At 40.3% G+C, this 19,474-nt stretch overlaps 1 protein-coding gene across 1 annotated transcript; it reads left to right on the forward strand.

Annotated features, from left to right (window-relative positions):
- The first annotated feature begins 982 nt into the window (after nucleotides 1-982).
- LOC116899229 (sulfotransferase 1C2-like) lies at nucleotides 983-16,753 on the forward strand. Its single transcript, XM_032900829.1, is given in 10 exon segments — nucleotides 983-1,121; nucleotides 3,096-3,174; nucleotides 6,698-6,821; nucleotides 6,824-6,874; nucleotides 7,226-7,351; nucleotides 10,118-10,215; nucleotides 13,707-13,833; nucleotides 14,292-14,386; nucleotides 14,521-14,701; nucleotides 16,311-16,753. Coding segments are annotated over 8 exon segments (888 nt in total). The 5' UTR covers nucleotides 983-1,121; nucleotides 3,096-3,174; nucleotides 6,698-6,724; the 3' UTR covers nucleotides 16,424-16,753.
- Nucleotides 16,754-19,474: the final 2,721 nt, after the last annotated feature.

Consider the following 19,474-nt stretch of genomic DNA (forward strand, 5'->3'; position numbering starts at 1 on the left):
TGTATTTACATTCCAAATGTTATCCCCTTTCCCTCTCTCCCATACCTCCTCCCCCTGATTCTATGAGCATGCTCCCTCTCCTACCCACCCACTCCAACCTCAGAGCCCTGGAATTCCATGTTTTTAATCTAACAGTACTGATTGGAGGTAGTTAGCATGACTCACATTTTATAGATATAGAAAAGAAATCTCTAAGAAGGTTCCACTGGGTACCTGAGACCATGCAGCCAGTATTTTAGTTTCTCCATTACTGAACCCAAGTCTGTTTACTTGCCAACAGAACAGGACCCAAGTAACTAAGACTAGCTCTTGTGGTAGAAGAAAAACAAAGATTCTTTAGACTCGTGTTCTGAAATATCTTTTTAAACTCACTCAGGTTTTAAGCTTCTTTTTATCACAGTCAAGGGGAGATTGGGAATTAGTTTACTTAGTGAATCCTGGTGGTTAATAATTTTTTAGTTTGGCACACCTTAGCATCACGAGTCTTAAAAGGTAAATGAGGTCATGTATGTAAGCCTCATGTGCCTGGTTTGAGTAACTTTATAAAGGCTGCACTCATCTAGGCACAGGGTGCTTTGAGCAAAAGGCTGAATGTGTCAGCTTTTGAGTTATTTTTCTTTTTGAACATAAGCATGGCTATACTCTTGTTTTTCCCACTTTAAACTCTATCAGACTAGAAAGGAAGAAGACCAAGTAGCATTGGGGACTCTGCAACAAAGCCAGGAGCCTGCACATAGTGGGGAACCAGGTGGTCTTAGAGAGGAGCAGTGTGTTTGCCTCTGTGCATTTGTCTAAACAGCCTTGAGTCTGAAAGTACTTAAGGTAGTGGAGATTTATAGACCAGTGATCACTAAACAGTGAGACTTACTTCCTCATTGGGCAGATGCCAAAGTTTGTTTCTTGTAGTCGTGACTCTGTTGATTAAAGCTCTAGCTGATCTCGTTGATTGCAGAGCGTTTGAGATTGATTGCTAAAGGTTGGGTACATTTGGCATAGTAGAATTTGAGCATCTGTGCTTGCCATATACCAGAAATACTTTCCTCCTTCCTCTAAATGTACCTTTGTACTCACCGAACACTGGGCAGTCCAGCTTTTAGATTGCTGACAACTAGAGTTTGAAGGTAAGAACACAGCTTATCTGAAACATTTGGCATAACTTGTTGGTGTATGTTCTTAGTTCTCAGACATACAGGTGCTAATGTGTAAGTGGTGTAACTCAAGTCAGAAAGATCCTAAGTCTTAAGAAACCTAAGAAAAATAATAAAAAAAAAAATCTGAAGCCAGCATTGGCTGTGTTCAACTTAGAAATTCATGCAGACACCTTTCCACAATACCATCTCTTTGTGCATCCTGTACTTTTCCCTCACAAAGACTCCCCTCCTGTCAGCCAGCTACACTGCTCTGGCTAAGACTACTTCTTTACCACACCAGACCCTCCTTTTGTCTAAGTCTTTGGCCACCACTCAAGCTAGGCCTATAAAAGGGACTGGACCAGGTCTCCTGCTTAGGGAAGTCACTTATATAAGCAAGTAACCATAGCACTGTGGCATAAGATCTGGAAAGTTCTCATGTAAAGTTAGATCCTCTTGCAGCTGAGGGTGGAGGACAGTTATGATTTCAAATCCTGTCTGGAGGACAGTGTGTGGACCTGTCTCAGAAAACAAGATGAAAGGTTAACTCTGTGGAAAAGACTTGAGATTGTTTCACAAAGGAGGCCACAGGGACCTGGCCTCACAGGATGAAAAGGAGCTTGCCTGGGAAAGTCTGTGTGTCTATCTGCCTTATTCTAAAAATAGCAGTGACCATAGCTGAGACCACCTATAAGTAGAAGCCAAAGGAAGCACTCTTTTTCTCTTATAGCCTGCATGCTGTGGGCTGTCAGATGGCAGGTGTATTTCTACCTGTGTGCTCCTTGACCTTCCATAAGGTTATCAGAAGTAGAAAGTGTCATTGTCAGTATTTGATGTACCCAGCCTGCCAGGCCCTGGTGCTCACTAGCACAGGAAGCTGCATTCAGTTCTTCCCCTGTGATCACTGCTTCTGCTCAGCAGCAGAAGTGAGGTTTGTGCACACATCAACTCCAATTCTGGGAACATATTCAAACTTGAGAATCTGATGTCAGCTGGGTGTATATGGCTTTTGTATCACTGTAAGATAAAGCATTCAGAAACCTCTATTCCTCCCCAACATTGTCAAGCTGGGAATGGTGCACACTGGGCAAACCTTTACTACAGAACTATACATCAGCCCCCACCTGACTCACTTTACATACTTCCATGGCCTCACTCAGCCCCTCAAATCTACTTTTATACCACTCAAAGTCTATTAATGAGCTGGTCTCTGTCAACTGAAGATTTTCAGTCCTTACCTCCAGGTCATAATTTTAAACTTATTTAAATTCAGTTATTAGTTTGGTCAAGTAACAAAGGAACACTAAGACAAATGAATAATTTTCTTTATTTTCCAATGTTCAATGAAACAGCAGGTCTTTGAGCTTTAACTGATCATGCTATTCTGCTCAGTTTAAAAAAAATTCCTACAAAAAGTCCCAGATCAAGGTGTCTGTCAGTATGGTTTCTCAAGGCCTTTTCCTCTGCTTGCAGGGGTCCTTCTTTTACTATGTCCACACATGTTGTTCCCTGTGTACATCCCTTGGTATTTCTCTGTATGTCTAAATCTCTTCTAAGAAGAACCCTAGTATGATAGAATTGGAGCCTCATCTCAACTTAATCACATCTTCAGGGCCCTGTCTCAAACTGTCACATTTTAAAGTAAGAAGATTAGAGCTCAACATGTGAATGTGGAGGCACACAGTTCAGTCCATCATATCCACCACTGATTTTGCAATATTAGTTTATGCAAATAGTTTTCTGTTGCTCACAAATTGGGCAGTTTAAAATGATGCAACAAGATGTGGTAGTACATATCTGGAATCGCAGCATTTTGGAGGCAGAGGCAGAGGCAGAGGCAGAGGCAGAGGCAGAGGCAGAGGCAGAGGCAGAGGCAGAGGGATACTTGCAATTTTGTTTAGAAAAACAAAGGATGAATTAATTAACTCAAACTTTTTCCTTTATTCTTATTTTGTTTTGTGCCAGCCTAGGTCTGCTTCTGCCCTTGAGGTATCCAGGTACCATTGTGCACTGAGTAGGACTGAGAAGAACAAAGTTTATTCTGGTAGGTGGATTTCACAGGGTGTCAGTCGGAGTGAATGCAAAGGGATAAAAAGCCTTCTTTAGTGATGGTTTTCAGTGAAATAGCTCTCTCTTATTGGGGGTATTAAGGGCTATATAAACCTTGGTGAGTAGGTAGGAGTTTTCATAGTGAGGGTATATTACTGGCTGGTGTTCATATGTTGGGAATGTTCATTTACCTGTGGAGGACTATTTGATTCCTGAACATATCCTTACAGGGAAAGAGGAAGGTTAATCTGTAATTTTGCCATGACTACCTCAAGGGTGGCAAAAGTGGGGATCATAGGGTTTATGTGCACAGGGCATGCACACCCAGAGCAAGGAGGAAAACAGTCCTACTCCTGCTGGTATCAGGATGAGATTTTCAAGGCTTCGACACATCAACCTTACTCTTGCTCTGGATTGGCTCCCTTGGTTGCATGGCATTCCAGACCCACAGGTTTAATGCTTTGAAACAGTCTTACTGTAACCTAGACTGACCTCAAAGTCACACTCTTTCTGCTAGCTTCCCTCATATTGCTTGCCATCATACCCTACTGATTGTTTTAACTGTTTTTGGTCAGAAGTTTGAGCAGATTACAGCGGCTGGGTAAAATGAAGGTTTTCACACCAAGAGGCTTGGGGAAAGCATCCCTCCTCAGTTCATCTGCTGAACATCAGCCTTCTGTTCTGTTGTGCAGGTGAAGGACTGAGGCTGCTGCCTCCAATTTACCCTCAGCTTCTAAAGGCCTTGAAATCTATTCCCTTTGTCTATGAGCTGGTAGTGGGAACTGCATCATCAATATACTTTGAGGACTCCCATATCCACCACCAAAGTTCTATTGGAGTTCAAAATGAGAATGTGTTTGGGAACTGTTATAGTGAATACCAAAATTTACATTTGAAAAGGACACTGTAGACTTGCAGACTTGCGCTCACATGTTGCTAACAGGGGAATGTGCTAGTGGAGATTTGTCTCTACAACCTCTCAGGTCTGGAGGCCATGTTAGGCTTCCTATGTTTATAGATATTTGGTCATTCAAAGATTTCTGGTGGGGTTGAAGACTGATTACAGTCTCATAGCCTATCAGGCTGTTTAACTCTGAAAATACATATTTTATTGGATAGTTATCAGATAGTATACAAGCTAGCCAAGATATAATATAGATTTTAAGCCTTTCTTAAGCTGGAATGGATAACTAAATGTTCTGTTTAACTAAAAAAGTGATGGACTGGGTGTTGAGTATATCATATGCTTTATAAATTGTAGAATGGTAATAATTGTACTCAATTTATATATAAGTGAAAAGGCTTTTAACTGGACAAAAAGGGGTAAATGTTGTGGTTTGCCCTGGAATTATCTGTATTTTGATGCTAACTCCACTGCCCCAAGGACAGCTGCCTAGTCATGTACTCAGGAATCAGGTGACTTCATTAGAAACTTCTCCCCATTGAATTTGTAAAATACAGGTGAGGGTCAGGTACAGGATAGAAGGAGGCCTGTCATTGGAGGAGAAGGAAGGATGGGTGGGAAAGAAGTTTGAAGGAAGAGGAGGAGACTGGAACAGAAGGGGGAGAAGAGGAGAGGGAGAGAGAGAGAAGTGCTGGCAGGACAATGGACGCTGACGTAAAGATCTCACTCTGTGTATTTACAGGTTTTATTAATGTTCCTAAGGGATGGATGGTACTGGGCTTTGTATGTTTAGGTGGGCAATTATATCTTACCAATTGGCTCAAAGAAAAAAAAGAAAAGGACAAAAATACATTAAGTAATAACAATTTCTGTATTAGTTTTCTTTGTGAATATGGACTTATTGCATGAGCATCTTAAATTTCATGCACACTTGTAACTTAGAAGCAATTTTTAAAGAAGTTTTATGAGATTAGTAGATAGATACTAGCTGAGGTCTTTATCAAACCATTGATTTAGAATCTTGTAAGCCTTCTTATATTTAGAGGAATGATTATTACTTATGCTAAACCTGTGATGTGAATTAAAAGGGAAGGTGGAATTTAGGGAAGGACTTAACATAGAAGGAATGTTAGAAATGTCAGTGCTCCAAACCAAGTGAGTGAGCTTACACTTGCCACTTCAGAAACAAGGAGACTGGAGCAGGAGGATTGTACATTCAAGGCTACAGAGTGAGCTATGGGCAATCCTGGGATATGTAGAGACCCTATCTACTCTTACCTTAAAAGAAAAGAAAGGAAGGGGAGATGGCAATACTCTATCTTCCTCTGCTGAAGCTGATTATATCACATCTCAGAGTTTTATGGGAAGTACACCCTCTCTGCTATACTACAACTATAGCTGCTGCTTATATTGGAAACATTTTCAAGTACAACAGGGTTTTCATTTTCTAAAAGCACTGCATCCATTCCAGAGAACTCAGCTTTCTCTGGGAACCTGTCATCCTGATATTTGATCTGGCCAGCCTGGACAGTTTTTGTATCTCTCACTCATTGTAGTTTTCTTTACACAATTACTAGCAATTATTCACTGTTACACTTTCCATAAATATTCTTTCCCTCTAATGTTCTATGCCTCAAATTATATAAGAACTAAAAATGAGTTGCTTATAATAAATATAATAGTGGTGCTCACTATTGTAGCAGTCACTGAACATTACCTTGCTATCCCTCTGAGCAGCAGTGGTAGATGTGCTTTGAAACTACAATAGCCACTTACTCTTGAGTATTAGAAGATCATTCATCCCTCCTATTCATATATTTGTAAGTTTCTACGTATAGCAACCAACAACAAACAGTGGAACAATGTGTCTCTCTCTGAAAAAAAGACATAAAGTAGACTGTAAGTACATGAGAAGATATTCATTATTAGTCATGAAGGAAAAGCAAAACAAATCTATTGGGATGGAGATTTAAGGGAGATACATGTCAGTGATTAGAGAGTACTATATACTACTGGTAGACTTCTTAAATGATACAGCCACTGTAGGAAAGTTCTATGACAATTTCTCAAAAATGAGAACATACTACTTTGCATATCTGCATTGAGTTATGAACCCAAAAATATGAATGTAGAAGCTTAGATATTTGTGCATTGTTTATAGTACAATAGTTGAAAGGAGGCACTCCAAGTGCCCGTGGACAAGGAAATGGATAAACAAACCACACTACCAGCAGGCATGCAATAAAAGTTAGCATTAATTGGGAAGAAAATCTGATGGCATGCCACAATACAGCCGATCCTTAAGAATATTCAACTAAATAAAGTAGCTATTCCCAAGAGGACAAAATGAACTTACTCTAAGGCATCTAGAGTTTAAGGAGATAAAAAGGAAAATAGTGGTAGCCAGGCACTGAGATTTAGCAGTAGTGGGCTCCTAGCTTCCATCTAGAAAAGTAAAATGTTTTCAGGAGATGGAAGGTGATGGTAGACATGGAACAGCAGGAATATTATTAATGCCACTGAGCCATCCACTTATGATACTTAAGAGTCATTTTCATGTTGTGTATGCTTTATCACAGTACTTTAAGAATTCCATTCTGATCTTTTCTCACAGGGACTAAACCTTCTTCCCTGAGACATCATGGCCCTGGCCCCAGAATTGAGCAGACAGACAAAACTGAAAGAGGTCGCAGGGATCCCACTGCCGGCTACAATTGTCGACAACTGGAGTCAGATTCAGACTTCAAGGCGAAGCCAGATGACCTCCTCATCTGTACTTACCCTAAATCAGGTAACCTGGTAGAGTAGTAGCCCCAGCCTCATCCTCTGAGCTATCTGAACTCCTCACGTAAGTTAGAACTACCTATAGTGAGAAGCTGGCTCTTTTTGTCCCACAATGGGTGCTACTTCACATGTCTTATCCCTGGGATCTTGAAGCTTAGTCTCCTGTACCATTCATTTTTCTTGGGAAGAGGTGAGATTTGTCTCTACTCTTCTACCTTTCCCAGAGATCCAAAGTATTTCTTCTATAGCTAACAAGATCCTGGTTAGAACGGAAGGTGAAGCCAACATCTGCATCCACACCCCTTCATTAGTATGTTTGAAGAATAATCTTCTAACTCAATCTTTATGGTCTTCCCAGGGACAACATGGATTCAAGAAATCGTCGACATGATTGAGCAGAATGGGGATGTAGAGAAGTGCCAGAGAACCATCATTCAACACCGACACCCTTTTATTGAGTGGGCTCGGCCACCCCAGCCATCAGGTAAGAGACCCTGATTCCATATATGTTCCTCTTCTGTCTAATCTCTGTCCTTGTCCCTTCATCTTCTCTTTTTCTTTCCTATCCTGTCTCTCTCCCTCCCCCTATTTGCCATTTGGAACAGCATCATGCTGTATATTAGGCTGGCCTTGAACTCACTGAGATTCTCCTGCTTCTGCCTCCTGAGTGTTGGGTTAAATGTATATGCCACCCTTTCCAGATCCATTTCTTTTCTGTATTTCTACCAAATGTGAATCAGCAATGAAGATAGATGCATATGAAGGCAAAATTCTGCCTAATGTTCTCATTATACCTTTGCTCTGGTCATGTGTAACTGCAGAATAGAGGAAGGAACAGAACTCTACTCCTCAGCAGCTGACAGCCATCTGCTTTCAGTACTTTACCTTTCATAACCAAGTGGTTTCTGGACAGTGTCTTATGATTCAAAACACACACACACACCACACACACATACACACAAACACACACACACAAACACACGCATGCACACACACATACACACATACGTACACACACATACACACATACACATATATACATGTACACACATACACACACATGCACACACATATGCATACATATAAATACACACACATACACATGTACATACATACATATGCACACACACACACACACACACACACACACACACGAGGAGGCAATTACTTTGTTCAATTGAAAAGCTATTTTTCACGTGAAGTTAACCTGAACATTTTTCTTTTCATACATAGTTTCTAGTCTTGAGATTTCCTTGCTAAACATAATCCCTTATTGTTGTGAAATCAACCTTATCAAATTCTTAGTTCAAGAGCAGTATGTGGCCAGACTCTTCATCAAAATACAATATAATAACCTCCAGCCCATCTCTCCATAGAGCAGTTCTGCAACCTCATGAGTGGGCCTCCACTCTCTACTCTTTTTTGGCACTGTGCTCTTCCAAATTTTCCCCAGAATTGTCTGTGAAGCTTTGCTTACAGCATTTTAGGGCTTTTAAGCTTGATGTTCAAATTTCAGGACACATTATGAATCTGTCATGAAGCTCATCACATTGAGTCTATAGTTAGGAGCAGAGACAGATGCTAATGTTTTGCTCACCTTTTTCTATTTAGTTTAATTTCCCATTGGGCTGCCAATCTGTGGTTGAACCTTTCTGGAAACCGCATTATGGATATACACACGCAGAGATACAGTTCATAGTCCAGTCAAGTTGACAATGGAAAGTAAGCATTATACCTTGTCACCTTCCAGACCTCATATCATAGAAGTAAGGTGGAACGTAAGTTTACAGCATGCCCTCCAGCTGTATGTTTATAGTTAAATGCCACTTATTATCAGTCACAATTCTAGTTTTTTAAAAGTATCTCTGCTCCTTGTTTGACAGGTTTTCAGATTATTCATATAAGAGAATCTTTACCATTTCCTGTGTATCACAGTCCAGATTCAAATGTGCCACCTAACAGAATGATTTCATGCAATCTTTGAAGCAATGCAGGACTAATTCTCTAACTTCTCCACTGCCATTATTTGAAGAGCCTGATTGCTAGATTAAAGGAAAGACCTTAGGGACAGTCTTCAATATCTTTATTTCATCTTACCCCAGTTTAACTCAATGATTCACAGGGAAAGTCCCTACAAGGGTTGTAAATAGAAGTGCAAACATTACAAATCATGTATCAGAAAGGATGTAATGGAAGAAACATCACTGCACAGAACCAGAGAGAAGTTTTTGATATGGCTGGAAGGGAGGTGAAAAGAGTCTGCTCACTGTTTCTGATCAGCTCTGGCTCAATAGGACACATTTGGTTATTCTTGGCTTCCAGGTCATTATCCTCAAAATGATAGAGTGAATTCCTTGAGGTTCCAATAAGAGACTTCAGGTTTGGGTGTTGAGAGGGACACTAAGAGGAGTTTCCTGAGAGATGTAAGTCTTGTTAGGAGAATTGTTAACCCCATGGTCATACAGATAGACAGCAGCATGAAAGGGCACTGATGAGAATCCAAGCAACATGGTAAAATGTGGGAAGTCCGTTCTTATAGGTCTCAGAGGAATTGGGGGGTTTCATGAACTCAGGCTGACTAATTCCTATACAGAAGTAAAAGGAGGAGGAGGAGGAAGAGGAGGAGGAAGAGGGGGAGGGGGAGGAGGAGGAGGAGGAATAATCCCAGGGTAGGAATGTACAACTCCAGTGATGTGTGTGGGACACATCTATTGAAGTTGAACATGCTACACAGGTGTGGGATGTGTTGTCATTAGTGGCTTTCTGTTCTCCTTGGGTCTGGTAGTTTGGGCCTCTAAATTTTCTTAAAGAAGGAAGAATGGAGTCTTTCTTCCTCCTATAATTTGAGAACCAAGTGAATCTCTTAGTCTGTAGGTTTTAGATAAGGACATATAAGTTCCTAGAGCTGGCTCGCTATTTCCTTTATAGAAATAAAAGGCTGTGCCTGTGGTGTGTGTGTGCTGAGGAGCCGTCCTGTTTGGATTTTCTTAATAACACATACTTATCGAAGCCTCCATCCCATTTTCTACAAACTGACAGTAAATTCACTCAAAGGTAGCATCCAGGTCTTAAGCTATGTAAGCCTACAAACACGAAAGCAAAACCAATAATCCTTCTTCCCCCACCCCCAACCCCCAAGGCAAAAATACGAGAATCCCTGTGTGGATGATGGATTCCCTGAGCAGCACCTGGAGTGGATGTTCTCATGTGCTGAGCAGACTGTGCAATCATCTCCTGAATTGTGTTACAGGTGTGGACAAAGCCAATGAGATGCCAGCTCCAAGGATATTAAGGACCCATCTTCCCACTCAGCTGCTGCCACCATCTTTCTGGACAAACAACTGTAAGGTAAGACAGTAGCAGTTCCTATCGGGACTGGAGCAGGGAGCCCAGAGACTCGGGCCTTCACAGCCTGAGTGAGTATACCTTCCTTAGCAGTACCCTGTACCTCTGAGACCTAATACTGTGCAGTAAAGTCAAACACCATGCTAGATTTAGTAGAGTGGTTCCCCAGATGCTTTCAAATGTGATGTGAAGGCCGAGGGCAGACTGAGGTACTGGGGATCATGTGTTCTTCAGTGAAGCAGACTGGGAGTGGGGAACAGGAACCATAGGCTGTAGGCTATAGGAGGGCTTATGGAGTGGAGCACAAAGAAGACTGAGCAGATCAAGTGCAAAGGACTGATGTTCAAAGGGTAAATCCCAGTGGAGCTGCAGAGGAGGCTTGGATGGAGCCTCAGAAGCCTCCAGGCTGCTTTCACTCTTTCTAGGACTATGTCATGTGTCCCAGTGTCTTGTCTATTATGTTCCTGACACATTGAGGGTGTTGGACCGTGGTAGGAGTATACCATGGGTATACCAAGGAGTATGCCAAGGGTACAGTAATCGTGCAGTGAGTGGAGCTGAGATTCAAGGATGAGGCAATGCCTTTTCTAAGAATAATCTTTTTCTTTTTGAAATGGAAATAGTGAAAGAAAGATAAAAAGGGACTGGAGAAATGGGCTCAGTGCTTAAGAGCATTGACTGTTCTTCCAGAGGACAGAGGTTCAGATATTAGCTCACAACTGTCTGAAACTTCAGTACTAGGGGATATGATGCCCTCTTCTGGTTTGTATGGGTACTGCTTGCACATGGGTCATGATCATACAAGCAGGCAACACATCAATATAAATAAAACCATCACATAATTTAAGCTTTAAGGATTGTTTTGAAAGGACTAAAGTATTTATAGATAGCAGAAATATTGTTGGAGCTCCTACAATCAAATGACTGTGTATTGTCCGTAAAGGTGGGTGAGGAATGCCAATTCTATTCCTGGCATTACTGAGACCAGCTATCATGAAATCACTGAGGAATACCTCTTGATATTATCTGAGATCAAATAAGCTGAGGAAATTCCCAAGTTACAAAAAATAAAACTGAAATAAAATTAAGAAAAGCATAATTATCATGGACCTGTGCAGTGGTATTTGATCCCCTGGATAATTCAGCAACATTAGCTTTAATGTTTGCACAGGGATTGAAACAGAACATGAGCACAAGGAGATAAGAGAATGAGGAGAGAGCATAGGTATCATGGGTCATCATCTTCCATGTATATGTAGGTGGAGGAGTTGAGCTCTGTGGTACAGAGAATAGTCTTCAATGGGTATATTTTCAGTTTTGAATGAGTGAGGTTATTAAGTATATAAAACAAGCCAAAGAAAATGAACAAATAGAAAGCAGCAGGCAAATGGAAGCAAATGGAAGGGTGGAGAGAGAGAGAGAGAGAGAACAAACAACAAATCAGGTCCTCAAGCAGAAATTGCCTGGACAAGCCCTCTTGAATCTGACAGTTGGTGTTCCCAGCACAGAGATTCCCAGGCAGAGTATAGCGTGTCCCTGGGCAAGGCTTCCAGGTCAAGGAACAAATCACAGAAGAAAGATAATATTACAAAGGGAGGACTCACAAACATCTAGCAAAAACTACTGATGAATCTCCATTGGGATAGCCAGTCAGTTTACTCATAAAATACCCAGGCTGAGCAGAGTATTCCTCCAAGTAAAGGACAGGTAGGAAAGAAATAACATCAGGAGATCCTGTGCTCACACCATTTTCAAGAAACTGAGGAAGTTTAAGCATCAGCTGGAGTTTCACACTGAGGTTTCTCTCTATGGCTAAGGTTTCCAAGAGCTGACCTTCTAGCATCTCTTTCCCAGTGGACTAAACAAAGTTACACCTGTAGGAAATAGTTCAACTTCCAGATGATCTCAGTAACAGAAGCATTTCACTGTTCTCTCCCCTCCTTGTAACAGAGTTAGTGGAATAGTCTCTCCCCAGATAAGGGATCTTGGAGAACACTTAGAACTACATGCTTGGTGTTGAAATGTGTGTAGAGTAACCCAACTTCTGGAAACAGCTTGTCAGTGAGTTCAAACAACAGAAGGCAATTTACCAATATAGTGTACATTGTGGGTCGTAAAGGAGACCATGGGTAGTTTCTGGATAGTCTTTTGTCACCCCTCAAAGGTTTTAAAGATTAATTCCCGCTTTTTGCCCTGTTCAGGACACTACAAGCTCATACAAGTCAGCTAAGATGACCCCAGTACCAAAAACAAGAGAATACTCAACAGAAATACACATGATCTTTTCTGAAGAGTCATCTCAGCTCAGACCCCCAGATTACCACTGTGATCATGATCATACATTGCAACATACATACATACATACATACATACATACATACATACATACATACATGCACACAACATACATAAGGGAAGAGACCTTCATAAGAGTGTCTGCCAAAGAAGAGTCAGAGTTGGCCCCCAAAAACTTCTGACAAACCTGTTGTATGCAAAAATAAGAAAATGTTAATGCTGTACAAAATAGATCATTGTGTCATAAATGACATAAAGAAATAAGGTGTGACTTTGAGTCAAATCATCAAATAAAGAAATGGTGTTTTATAATTGTATACACATATATGTATATATTATATACTACATACATTATAAATGTTATATATGCATATTTAACGATTTATATATAAAACACTGAAAGTTAAAAACCAGAACTAGCCTAACCCTCTAACTGTGTGCATCTGGAGAGAGAAATGTAAGAACTTGGAAAGGGGATGAATGAGGACTGAGGAAAGGAGAGAGTCCTGTGTTGTTACTGGAAGCCACATCCATGAAAAGGAAAGAAGAAATTCATAAAACGTCAGTCAATACTGAGGTGAAAGACAACCTGAGTACAAAGTGCAAGAATCAACAAATAAATAAATAAATAAATAAATAAATAAATAAACAAACAAACAAACAAACTGAAACTTTAGAAAATTCTTTCCATTGGAGTGCAGAAGCATTAGGATTTGGAGAAAACATGGGTTAGATCTCTAGCAAGGTGAAAAAGTCTCCCAACAGGGTCCTTATTCAAATGCACCTGGCATTTGTTTATTCTGTGTAGAAACACACAGATTTAAAAGTGACCCTCATGGAAGAAACTTTGTGCTCATAGCAAGTAGGATCCATGGTGCTGCTCCACATCGAAACACCAGGTGGAGGGATTGCTTTCCCAGAAATCAGGCTGAGGTTTCTGGAAGGCTCAGTGGCTCTGTAGTTGGATCAGAGTATCTAGAGGAAGAGTTTGCCCCTGATAACAAAAGGGAAATCAAGAACTGAGATAAATTTCAATGAGTTAAGGCTGGGCTGGGAGTACCATAATTGGTGACATTGCTCTAGGCTGAGTCTTGGTGCCAGGGCAGGAGAGCTGAGCATTCCCCAAGAGGACTCAGTCAGAGTGAGAACTCAGAACTTTGCATGTTCATGTTCCTTTAACTCACCTCTCTTCTCCAAAGTTCCTTTATGTGGCTCGAAACGCCAAAGACTGCATGGTTTCCTACTACCACTTCTACAGAATGAGCCAGGTGCTCCCTGATCCAGGCACCTGGAATGAGTATTTTGAAACCTTCATCAATGGAAAAGGTAAATAAAAATGCATTGTCCCTCTGTGGTTTTACCCTGATTAGGCTGAGCTGAGAGAACAAACCCTGAGAAAGTGGATCCCCCCAGAGTGTCCTTTGCCTCCTATCCTGGCCTTTATTCAGGGATTCCTGGCCTATAGACTTTCCTCAGCCTGTGTGACCCTGTAATAATATGAGGGTGCAAGTGATTGTGCATAATCAACATGAAGCCACTTTAATTCTCATATTAAAGCAAAACCCCCAATACTGACAGAAACTACTGGACCTCAGAATTGAGCAGTTCAGGGACCCTGGAAATATCTAATATAGAATTTTTCCTTCTCTGATGTACCTGAAGCTTGAAAAAAGAAAAAAAAAAGAAAGAAAGAAAGAAAAAGAAAAAGAAAAAGAAAAAGAAAAAGTCAAACTTTCCTGACTTGGAAGGTTTGTGTCCATGAAAACAATTCTTGTTTTTCACAGTAAGTTGGGGATCTTGGTTTGACCATGTGAAAGGATGGTGGGAAATTCGAGACAGATACCAGATTCTCTTCCTCTTCTATGAAGACATGAAGAGGGTAAGTAAATTACTGCTTCAGCATCAGGGACAGGGAAGCTGCTTTAGGAATGTGGTTCTGACAGGGATGTCTGGAAAAATGTGATAGTGTGAAAACTCTTTTCCAGTCCAACTCAATGCTACCCTCACTCACAGGACCCAAAGCGTGAAATCCAGAAGGTAATGCAGTTCATGGGCAAGAATTTGGATGAAGAGGTCGTGGATAAAATAGTGCTGGAGACATCGTTTGAGAAAATGAAAGAGAATCCTATGACAAATCGTTCTACTGTCCCCAAGTCTGTCCTGGACCAGTCCATTTCCCCTTTCATGAGAAAAGGTCTGTAGGGCTTATTTATCTCTAATTCTGAAGCAGTCCCCCTCCAATCCACATATTGTGATTCTAAGAAAGCTAGAGATTTGTTCCTAGTGTACAAGAGGCTCTACAAAGCAAGTCTTACAGATAACTAAGACAGAGCTACCCTCTGTGCACACCTCCTTGGGATCCCTGCCTGCGGTGAGACTCATCAGAGCTGACATCTAGTTTGACTCTGTCTCCAAATCATGACTCATGACACTTTCAGGACTTTCAGCATGTATTACTGAGACCCAGGCCCTTAATGCTTCCTAGATTTTGAAAGAAAAAAAATCTGATTGTCCCTAGTGATTCACTTTTAAGTGGAAAATATTTTTTTTAAGTTAGTATACTCAATAACTTTTTAAAACTCAATAGTTTGATGATTTCATACAGATCCTCACTAAACCCACTTTCCAAGAAGCTAGGTACAGAATGAAACCCATCCCACTGTCTCATTAACACATGCATTTTTTCCCACAGCAGTGCAACCAGGACTGAGGTTTACACATTTCTCCAGAACATCTTTTGTCTTCCTTTTAGCACATGAATTAATTCATTTCATTCCTCTTGCAGTATACCAAATGTTCCAGGCCCTGAAACAAATCAAACTGTTCTATCTCTTTTCTTTATTAATCCCTGGTGAGAATTTGACAAGTAGCTTTTTCCCAGCCCATCCATGTCCACTCTTCTCTGCATTCACTTGTGTTTGTTTCTTTGCTTGCTTGCTTTGGCCATAAAAACACAAATACAGATACCATGACATTAATCTGTTTATTACAACATAAACTGTGATTATATTATATATTTTTGTATACAATGAATAAGAGCTATCTCTCCAGAGAAAGAAACACAGATCTCTAAACATCACTGTTTGTACATGTGTTATAGACATACTATTACTTTTCCAATCATTTCTCTAATTATAGAAACTATAAATACTATGTTTACATTATAGGATCAATGCTACAATGAACATTTTTGTTCATCAAATTGCATAATTTCCACAAGAATCATAGGAATTACAAAGATGTACTCTTCATAAAATCAATTCACAGAAATTAACTCTACACTTCAATAAATTTTCTAAACAAATAAAACTATTCAATTAGCATCTGAATCAAAGAAGCAATGAATTTCATCACCTTGAGCAATTTCGTATGATATCCTTTGCCTGCAGTCACTTCCTACAGAGAAAAATGTTCTCATTTTTCACTGTAGGTTGATTTAGCTTGCTTTTAGATCATGTATAGATGGAATATCACAATATGTATTTTATTATGTCCAGGGTCTTTAGCCATTATAACATTTTAAGCTCCTCTGGTATGATTATATGTCTACTATTTGTTCATTTTTATAACTATGACTACCTAGTATATGTAAGCCAGATCACCTTGAATTAATTAACCACTTAATTTAGAAGCTGGTGCCCCTCGCAAAGACAAATAGGGGTCCTTTTCAGACAGGAGAAGTAAGGTGATGTGGAATTAGATTCCTGTTAGGACAGCTCCATTGTGTTCCCTCCACACTCCAGTCAGGGACACAAAGTCTGTCAATCAGAGACTGATGCTCTTGTCTGATCTTTGTATTTCAGGAACTGTGGGTGATTGGAAAAACCACTTTACTGTAGCCCAGAATGAGAGGTTTGATGAAATCTATAAGCAAAAGATGGGCGGAACCTCTCTAAACTTCTGCATGGAACTCTGATCAAGAAGGACATCTAAGACAGGAGTCTGTCTGCAAGCCTCAATTCAGCCAAAGGAAGCTCTGAAAGCAACCTGTAAAGGCCAAGGATTGTGGCTCCTACTCTGTGATAACTAACATCACATTACCCTTCATAAAAGCAGATCATGTTTAGTGTATACTTCCTCCACTCTTCAGTACAAATCAGTAAGACAGCTTAACGAGCTAGTAAATAAATACATAAATAAAACTCTAGTAGTATAAATTTTATGATGACATTCTTCTAGAAGGTATAACCTGGATACTAACTCTGAAACACACATCAATAGTGATCATCTAAATTAAAGTACATGAAATCCTGTTCAGTCTGTTTTGCCTGATTACAATGGGAAGGGTCAACATGTTGTAACTTGTTGCAATGTGTTTAAGGGAACAGGTTCTGTGGGAGGAAAGTGAGGGAAGGGCTTCAAGGAGATGTCAGAAATCCAAGCCTTAGTAAAGGGAATCCTACTTCTAGGTCATAAAGGAAACAGACAGAAGACATGAAGGTGGCCTTTGGGAAGCACAAATTGTGTCTGGACAAGAGCAGAATGGAGGCTTGATGCTCAGTGTGGAGCCAGTTGAGTTTTGATCTCCTGTCATCTCTTCTGAGGAACAGCTTGTACTTTTGCCCACTTTAGCAGAGTCCATCTGCATTTGTTTGCCAGCATACTTACTTCCACCTCCCACTCGCTCCATGTCTTGGGCATCCTTTTACTCCCAGTATGGAGAACACAGCATGCTGCACGATGGCTCAGAAGACAGAAAGGCAAACATGTTTCAGGTCACAAATACTCAGCACTTACCCTTTCACTTTAGTTGCAGACATCAGCACTGCTAAGCTGAGATCAGCAGGAGCAGCCTGTGGCGTGAGCAGGATATATATGTGAGCTCAGGGTACCTAGCATGAGCTAGAATGACATTTGCTTTCTATCACTCAAATGTACACTTTCTCCTAAATGTCGAGGACTTGGGCACAGCATGTATACTGCCAGCAAGAGCCATTAGAATGTGTAGTAGAAGTTAGTGGGTGGAAGCTAAGAAACTGGAACTTGACCTAGAAGGGAATGAGTGCTCCTGGCCCTTGCTTTTTCTTTCCCTTGTTTCTTGGCCATGAAAAATTCAATAATATGAGGTGGGCAGTTTTGCTCTGTCATTTAATTCCATCATGATATTCTGTCCATCTGACCATGGAATGTAAATTCCAAAAACAAAAGCTAAAATAAAGCTTTTGTCTTTATAAGTTGCTTATCCCAGATACTCATTAAAGTGAAAGGAAGCTCAACAAACCATTCCCAATGATGTGGCTATAAAATGCTGGAAAACATCTGTAATTTTGTTGAACTTATAAGCAACTGTTTGGTTATTGCTAAAATCTAACTATATGTGCATAGATAATTGACAACTTCTATCATATATAAAAGATGTTTATATCCTGATTGGATTGTAAATTTTTATTGTTTTCTTCTCTGTCTTCACATTTGTACTGAAGTAATTCAGTTTCTGTAAGTAATTTGTCTGTTCTTACAATCCAAACAAAATAGAAGTTCCTATACCTTCTTCCTTTCAAGGTTAAGTTCATAACATCCCAGACTCACTCCAGCTTATTTAAGGCCCAGCTTGTGTCTTCTGCCAGGTACTGTTTAACAGTAAATTTGGGGTAAATTGTTGAAACTTGTTGGTGATGAACTTAAGCCTCTACTGGCTTTGTCTTACTTGGAGTTTACCTTTCTACTCAGAATTGAAAATAATAGTACTGGTTGAGGCCCCCACAAAGAGCTCATAAGTAACACCCCACGAGCAAACTAGAGCCTCCAGACCACAGGTAAGACCAACTTTTCTGCTCTAAGCGACCTGCCTGGTAAACTCAGGGCACAGACCCACAGGAACAGCTGAAGACCTGTAGATAGGAAAACTAGACGCCCGAAAAGCAGAACACTCTGTTCCCATAACTGGCTGAAAGAAAACAGGAAACAGGTCTACAGCACTCCTGACACACAGGCTTATAGGACAGTCTAGCCACTGTCAGAAATAGCAGAACAAAGTAACACTAGAGATAATCTGATGGGAGAGGCAAGCACAGGAACCCAAGCAACAGAAACCAAGACTACATGGCATCATCGGAGCCCAATTCTCCCACCAAAGCAAACACGGAATATCCAAGCACACCAGAAAAGCAAGATCTAGATTCAAAATCATATTTGATCATGATTCTGGAGGACTTCAGGAAAGACATGAAGAACTCCCTTAGAGAAATGCAGGAAAACATAAATAAACAAGTAGAAGCCTACAGAGAGGAATCACAAAAATCCCTGAAAGAATTCCAGGAAAACACAATCAAACAGTTGATGGAATTAAAAATGGAAATAGAAGCAATCAAGAAAGAACACATGGAAACAACCCTGGATATAGAAAACCAAAAGAAGAAACAAGTAGCCGTAGATACAAGCATCACCAACAGAATACAAGAGATAGAAGAGAGAATCTCAGGAGCAGAAGATTCCATAGAAATCATTGACTCAACTGTCAAAGATAATGTAAAGCGGAAAAGGCTACTGGTCCAAAACATACAGGAAATTCAGGACTCAATGAGAAGATCAAACCTAAGGATAATAGGTATCGAAGAGTCTGAAGACACCCCGCTCAAAGGACCAGTAAATATCTTCAACAAAATCATAGAAGAAAACTTCCCTAACCTAAAGAAAGAGATACCCATAAGCATGCAAGAAGCCTACAGAACTCCAAATAGATTGGACCAGAAAAGAAACACCTCCCGTCAAATAATAGTCAAAACACCAAATGCACAAAATAAAGAAAGAATATTAAAAGCAGTAAGGGAAAAAGGTCAAGTAACATATAAAGGCAGACCTATCAAAATCACACCAGACTTTTCGCCAGAGACTATAAAAGCCAGAATATCATGAACAGATGTCATACAGACCCTAAGAGAACACAAATGCCAGCCCAGGTTACTGTATCCTGCAAAACTCTCAATTAACATAGATGGAGAAACCAAGATATTCCATGACAAAACAA

The sequence above is a fragment of the Rattus rattus genome, chromosome 4, assembly GCF_011064425.1.
Source record: "Rattus rattus isolate New Zealand chromosome 4, Rrattus_CSIRO_v1, whole genome shotgun sequence".
Lineage (NCBI taxonomy): Eukaryota > Metazoa > Chordata > Mammalia > Rodentia > Muridae > Rattus > Rattus rattus.